The 7,415-nt window shown below is 36.0% G+C and overlaps 1 protein-coding gene across 1 annotated transcript; it reads right to left on the bottom strand.

The window, feature by feature from the left end:
• Window positions 1-469: 469 nt before the first annotated feature.
• LOC111380759 (serine-rich adhesin for platelets-like) lies at window positions 470-6,956 on the bottom strand. The gene is made up of 5 exons (XM_023004394.1): window positions 5,839-6,956; window positions 4,978-5,741; window positions 4,806-4,895; window positions 1,080-1,904; window positions 470-980 (listed from the first exon to the last, which is right to left on the bottom strand). The coding sequence occupies exons 1-5, from the start codon at window positions 5,921-5,923 to the stop codon at window positions 846-848; spliced, it is 1,899 nt and encodes a 632-aa protein (XP_022860162.1). The 5' UTR covers window positions 5,924-6,956; the 3' UTR covers window positions 470-845.
• Window positions 6,957-7,415: the final 459 nt, after the last annotated feature.

The raw sequence follows: 7,415 nt of genomic DNA, 5'->3' as shown, positions 1-7,415 counted from the left end.
CCGAAACAACTCTCTTTTAAACTGTCTAAACTAAGTAAAAATATTTACAAACTTTGTTGAAATATCAGATTCAGAAACTTTTGTCTATGTACCTTACTACATGTACATTAAAGTTTACATAAGGAATTACATAATGTCCACATGTCACTTTACCATTTTTTAGTTTAAAACACAATCATCTTTTTCATCCAATCTTTTCCCTCCACATCATTTTCGGCAACCACTCATGTACTATTTTTATGTACAAGTTGCAAAATCCGTTGTCCATTTTAGATACAAGGTAGAAGGATTGTAGCTTATACATTTATTTTGGGCATATTATTAAAACTCACAAAAACATCCTCCTATATCCAGCAACTAAAATGCAGTTTCAATGCCTTCATTTTACACAAACCCAATATAAATTATATGGCGATTTGAAAATAAGAAAAATTGGAAGAAAAAAGTTAAAATAATCAATAAAAAAAAATGAAGACGAGAATCCAAGTGAAGTAAATTATTTTTCTTTTCTATCTTCAACCAACAAAAGAAACCAGGATGGTTTGGAAATCCCCTGTTAAAAAGCCTAGAATCTGCACAACATGCAATGACTTTGAGGAGCTTGATAAACCTATTCTATTCTCTACTACTCCACGTCCGAACTATAGAAAATTCTTGAACCGAATTGCTGGCATCTATCAACAGAAATCAATATCGGGACTGGAACTATCAGCTACTTATTCCTATTCCACTTTCATAACACCAGCAAAAGCATCAACTCACCAGCATCTACTTTGAGCATCTATTTTGCTACGGCAGTTTTTAATCTCAATGTCAATCGAAGAAACATAAATGATTCCAGCATATCAAGATTCCAGAATAGTGTCAGATGAACTCAATCCAGAAGAAATGTTATCACCAGTCCCAAATTCCGAGCCAAGAGTCAATAAAAACTTCGGCTTTACTCGTAATATTTTCAGTGACGTCCTTGGATCGATGTACTGCAGTTCACATGACCAACGTAAGTCATTAATAAAAATGCAACAGTATTAACCAAAATAAAAACACGAAATGATATTAAATTCAACGTCGTCAAGTACCTTGTTAGTTATATATCTGTAGAAAGCACTAATTTCCTCTTCAGTAAGACCACCCTCATCAGCATTTTCCTCCCATCCCATAGATCGTAAAAAGGCTTCCTCCTCTGGAAATATAGGACCAATGCTTAAGCTTTCTTTTCCATTGCTAACATATTTCTGCCCATTACAGGCATCAGTATTGCAGGTCGATTCACCTCTGTCCACGGACATATGGCTCTCACTCAAGCTAATAGATGACAGGGCATCAACTGCACGAGGAGTATTAGAAGCCACCACCTCAGGTAGTTCACCAAGCTTATCCAAAACAGATATCAACTCTGTAGCACCGTGATCAGGAATGTTCATGGAGTTTGCCATAGATGGATCATGAACGGGAGATGGATTTGCCGTGGATGCATCAGGAACGAGAGACGAGTTTGCTAAAGATTTCTTCCTCATAAGGTTGAAAAATTCATTTCGACTTTGAGCTTGGGAAGTCGATTTCTTCTCCGACACAGTCAATATAGGCTTGCGATTGGCACCAGGAATAATGGGGTTGTTTGGTGGGCCCCTAGTCACTGCAGATCCAGAACCCGACGGAGCAACAAGAAGAGAGGAATTCAAGATTTTGCCACCACTTGTTGGGCTTAAGTTATCCTTGGCAGAAGGAGAGACGACATTTCTCTCTCGCACTGGCTTCAGAACATGGAGCTTTCCAACATTAGACGTTTTTGAAATGTCAGACTTCTCAGGAGCTCCGCGTGGAGAGTGACTAACAGGAAGTGAAGATGCCAGCGTATATTGTTGGCCAACCTTAGATTTCTGTTTATCTGAAGAATTCAAGACCTGAAGCAAAAGTTCAATTTTAACAACAGTATATTCATAATACATCTACAGATGAATGGTGCCAAATAACAGAAAGTTGTCCAACAGGGATAATCACATTCCTAAAAATCTGCAAATGCTTAAGGTATTTTAATTAAAGTGACAAATGCATATCTCATAAATAAACCAAATAGAGCACTGGGAAAGAACATATTGCAAACTCTCCCTCAATTAAACTCAAAGTAATATTATAACCTCATATCATAAGCACATAAAGCGGAAACTTTTTCATTCATGTTCTTGCAGGTGACTTGATTGTGTCATTGTTGTTGTGAGCTACTGGACATTATTCAACAAAATGCCTTAAGACCTGAGATTTTTCCATTTTCAGAAAACTGCCATTTCGAGGTATGGCACCCCCATCCCGTTTCTTCTTCTCACAAATAACCCCTACTCTCCTAGAAATGGTCACATTCAAGTATCCATTTACAAAAGATTTCAATACTCCAACACATATTTTCCTCTTGTTTCAAATCTATGTAAATCAAGTTTAGGTAACAACTAAAAATAAGTTGTTTATACCTCATAAAACCTACCTTAAGGGTGGCATCAGATAATTTGTACTGTCAATAGGAACAAATTTCGATTTGATCATCCATCATAGCAAATCCATAAGTCCTAATGTTTTATCACTACTAGAACAAAGTGAACTGCTATTATCACTTTGCTACAATGCACAAACACATGCACAGAAAATACAAGCACGCTACAGTCCACAATACATATAGAAATATTACTAACAACAAACAAGGAAAATACCATTCAAAACAAATTTTATTCACAAAACCCAGAAATTTCCTCAACACATCCACATGTACATACAAAATCTCTCTCTACATACAAACACATCAAAACTCTTCTTCAACTATCCGCAATGTACATGAAGAGGCCAAAATGAGAGAAAAGGACACTAGTCTTTTATCTATAGAAAATTTGACACCAATTATGAACCTTCACCACTTGCAAGTTTTGACTGAAGGGACTATGGTTTTCACTTATACAGAAGATTCTGAAGATATACTTTTCTCTTATATTAATCTGAAAATAGAGGGCCATTCTATTTCACATTTAATACACACACCATTCTTTATTTCCCGGTATTTTTTCTGTGCTACTCACTGTTCAAATCATTAGATTTTCTGGAATTTTTGGAATTCTTTTGTTATTGCTGATAGGTTTGCACGTCTGAGGTTTGATTACCTCCCTGCTTTTCCTGTGGGATAGTTACTTCTTAAAGTACCGCAAGTTTTGGGATTTTTACTGCACGGATTAGGATAATTATTTTGTGTGCTGTTAATTAAATTTTTTCATTACTGAGATATGGCATCCGTCTTCTGGTCTTCTTGGACATGAAGGCCTCAAAAATTCCTTGTTAACATTGCCTTAGGGCACCACAGAGATTACAGAAGTTGGTATTGACTTGACAGTATAAATTGTCCAGAGAGAATGCAGACTCTTACATCGTTGGAGGAATTATTGAGGGGCCTTTTGGAATTTGATTGATACGATACTGGCTAGTGAGTTTCTAAGGACAACCAGACAACTGACTATTATATGGTTACCTTGTCCAAATAGGCTAAAAGGGATAATGAACCACTCGTCTGGTGAAGATAAGAAGGGATCAGTTGTGAGACAGTAAGTTGTATAAGTAAGATTCAGTCCTGGGGGCCTTTATCGCCAGTTGACCATGCATGTTTAAACTCTCATGCCGTCAATTCCCACATTCATTCATCCATTGATATTGGTAGAAATCATCATCAGTTGGAGTTTAAATGCAAACAGATGTTATAAAAGTAAGAGTAAAGATGTTGGATCAACATAAATGCTGCTAAAGGCAAACACAATTCAGAGAGAATATCAACACGTCATCAACAATAAACCAAATAAGTTTCAAATACCCAAAAAGAGCGGGAAAAGAAGCTAAATAATGTTTAATTCAGTAAATACTGAAACAATTTGATTTTTCCTTTCACAATCAGGTTGGAAGTTTGTATAGGAACAAATATTTCCAATTTAGAAGACTAGAATATTAATAGAGTTCTTTATTAACTAGAAAAAAGCAAGCCATTTCTAGATTAGACATAATAGAGAGGGTAATTTCATTGCTTGTGAAACAAAGCGAGCTTCTTGTCATCACTATGGTCTAAAGTTTTTAGGCCATGAGCCAGTTTAGCTATACTGGATATGCAAGACGCTAATAAGAGTTATCTCAATAATAATTTTCTTTGAGCATGTTTGGTACAGCTTAAAATCCAATTAAAATCAAAATTTTGACAGTTATTTCACTATTTCAACCGTCATTTTTGAATTTCTCTCTCACAAGTAGGACCCACTTTATCTCTAACAATCAAAAAATCAATTAACAAAATCCCTACCAAGCAAACACTTTGTTTTGAAGTTCCAAAACTACCAAAGCACTCCTCTACTTCTGTAACTCTTTCTATATATTTACAAATCTTCTTTATATTAGATACGCTTCCATTTTTCTCCTTTCATATTCAGTTAATAGGAATACTAAGAACCTGTTGTCTAACTGCCACACTGATGGCCTGGATTGAAAGAATACATAGTTCTCGCATGAAGAAGAAATGACTCCATGTTAATTAATATGGAATACAGTTGTGTGTTTTGTCATCTTTATGTGTTAAAGCTTCTAGCATATTTGCCATTTTAGCTCTATTAGATTTGCAATGTGCTTAGAAAGATTCATTTATTTCATATGTTCCTTTCATTGTGTTAACGTGTAGCCGAGTACTCCTTGCTCCATACTTCTGTAATTTTCTCTATATTAACAAACTTCTTCTATCAAAGCTGATTCACTAAGTATCACGCACTTTAAAGCAAAGGTTTTAACGCTCTTACCAAGGTTTTCGGCATGGATGGTGTCATGGGAATTAGCTGCTTAGATTGTTTGAATGCCAGTTCTTCCTGTCTTGAAGCTCCAGCTGATGACTGTAACAGAACATAAAACATCATATAAGCATAATAACTTTCTGATTCATTCCCCGAAAACACAGGGAGAATTGAAAATTACCTGAGTAGTAGTCTGAGCATGAGTAGAACTCTGAGACACAGTTTCAGCCATGTTGAGACCAGAACTTGTCCCAAAAGTGCCAGAAGAAGAATTTGAAGAAGTGGATTGCTGCAAAGATGACGTGCCAATTCCATTAATACCAACTATCAAGGGAACCTCTGCCAATGCTGAGGTCCACTTTTCGCAACCTTTCACAGTTGAGGTGCCAAAGGGTAAGCTCTGAATGGCATTACTCAAGACAGGAGATGGGACTCTTCCAACCTCAGGAGTGATTGGTCTTCCTTCTGCTCCCAAGGATGGAAAATCTCTCTCAAAAGCAGCTTTGTTTGCACTGCCAACAGGACTGCCCTCAGTGAGCAAGCCATTGTTGTGTCTGTTGGCACTGCTCAAGTCTGTTACAACTTTCTTTGACCATGTCTCCCCACGTTTCCCAGAAATCATAGACTGTGAACGCCTCACCCCATCCCTCTCATATTTACTCGGCAAATCGTTCCCAAAAACACCTGAAAAATCTCTGTGCCTATAGTCCCCCAAAACAGGCCTTCCTTTGTCACAAGAATCATTTATGTCCCTTTCCCAGTCCCTATCCGGGTGATTTCTACCAAAACTACCGGAAGACATCAAACGACCAGAACCATTACTACTAGAACTCCGGTGGAAATATGAAGAAGTGGTTCTATCAGAACCATATGATCGCCTTGAATCATGGCCGTTGCTATGCACAGATGACTTATTTCTTGCAAGATTTGATGTAGCTTGACTCTCTGACAAAACAAAGATGCATTTAGAAACTAGATTAAGCCAATTTAAGCAGAACATACTAAATAAACTATATTACTTCAAAATTATCATAAAAAAAACCTGAATGTGATGTAATGCTGCCACCAGTCAGACTTCCACCATTTTTCAACCATTCCGGAACCAATGTAGGCTCACTTCTTTCCATAACAAGTATCAAACATTATCATATAAAGGAATAAATGGAAAGAAAACTGACTTGTCTTCCTCAAATTAATGACCACTTAGACAGAGGCACGTGCAGATGATTGATAAATGCAGCACCTTCTACCCACCCCCAACAAAACAGAATGCGGTTTAGACAACGTCAATCCAAAATGTTTAATATTTTCAAAATTTACTATAAATTAACTTGATTTCTCAAAGCCAAAGCCCATACTGTGCTACTTAAAACTCACTAGCCAGCAGCACATCAACCAAATTTCATAAAATCCAACAATTCCTCCAAAGAACAAAAGTTACGATGGAAGAATCAGAATTCTCTGTTTATACAATTTAGAATGTCATGTCAATAAGAAAACTCTAATCAAGTGATTGAATACTAAACTCTTTAAGCCCAGAATCCATATTAACAAAGGCTTGTCAAGGCCTTAATGTTCAAGAAAGCGACGGAAGAAGAATGACGTATCTCAGTAACCAGAAAATTCGATAAACAGCCCACTAAAATTTAATCCTAATCCGTGCAGTGAATATCCCAAAACAGCGTAATTTTCAACAAAACTAATCCCAGATGGAAAGCAGGGAGAAAATCAAACCCTAGACTCCCAAACTAACCAACGATAACGAAAGAATCCCAAAATCCCAGAAATAATCCAAAGATTTGATCCCTTAGCAGTGCAGAAAATATCAGAAAACAAAAGGAAACAGTCCGTACGTATCAAATGTCAATTAATAGACTAGCCCTCAATCCTCCAATCAATAATAATGAAATAAATATACCCTGAAAATCTTCTGTATAACCAAAAAAACCCTTGGTCGCCGACTTTAACTGTCGCTGTTTCAAAATCTGTGTAAATTTTCTAGCGAAAAAAGTTCTATTCCCAATTTTAGGCCTGTTTGTGCACTTCGTGGAGAAATTTTATCTTTCTGTATGTAGAAGGGAGAGTGTATGTGAATTTTTTGAAGAAATTTAGGTTTATATGTGTGCGTTTTGTGAAGAAAAATTGTTTTGTTTTCCTTTGTTGATTGTGATTAGTAGTCCTATATATGACAGTCTCCTTTAGTAGTTAGGACTATAATTCATTAATTTTATGCTAATCCTAATTTGTATCTATAATAAGGTTTAATTATTACGTTGTTATTTCTATTTTCCTCTTCTTTGAAAATTATAATATATTGACACTTCAACCTTGGCTGTAAACGTGAATAATGAAATTGACAATGACTTTGAAAGCTGATTATTTTGACTTTGGTCACATTGTATATCCATGTGAATAGGGTTAAATCGTTTTTTAATATAGATTACATACGGACTCGATTGAAGTTACTTTTTCAATGGAGGTCATCATGGTAAATGCAAAACATGAGACTAGGTCGTCTGGTGACCACTTACTGAGTTCCAATTTGCCCCTTTAAAACTTTTCAATTTAATTTAAATTTTTTTTTATTTTTAACTATACAATCTTCAATAAATAATATTA

This window comes from Olea europaea, unplaced genomic scaffold (genome assembly GCF_002742605.1).
Source record: "Olea europaea var. sylvestris unplaced genomic scaffold, O_europaea_v1 scaffold2205, whole genome shotgun sequence".
Taxonomy (NCBI): Eukaryota; Viridiplantae; Streptophyta; class Magnoliopsida; order Lamiales; family Oleaceae; genus Olea; species Olea europaea.
This window is presented reverse-complemented; position numbering and strand designations above follow the sequence as displayed.

Bases quoted from the DNA above. Each gene is read 5' to 3' on its own strand.
- LOC111380759 (XM_023004394.1), bottom strand. From the start codon at position 5,923: ATGGAAAGAAGTGAGCCTACATTGGTTCCGGAATGGTTGAAAAATGGT. The intron at 1,905-4,805 runs GTAAGAGCGTTA...CTTTTGCTTCAG, and splicing joins CATCCATGCCGAAAACCTTG to GTCTTGAATTCTTCAGATAA. The intron at 981-1,079 runs GTACTTGACGAC...TGTGAACTGCAG, and splicing joins ACAGATATATAACTAACAAG to TACATCGATCCAAGGACGTC.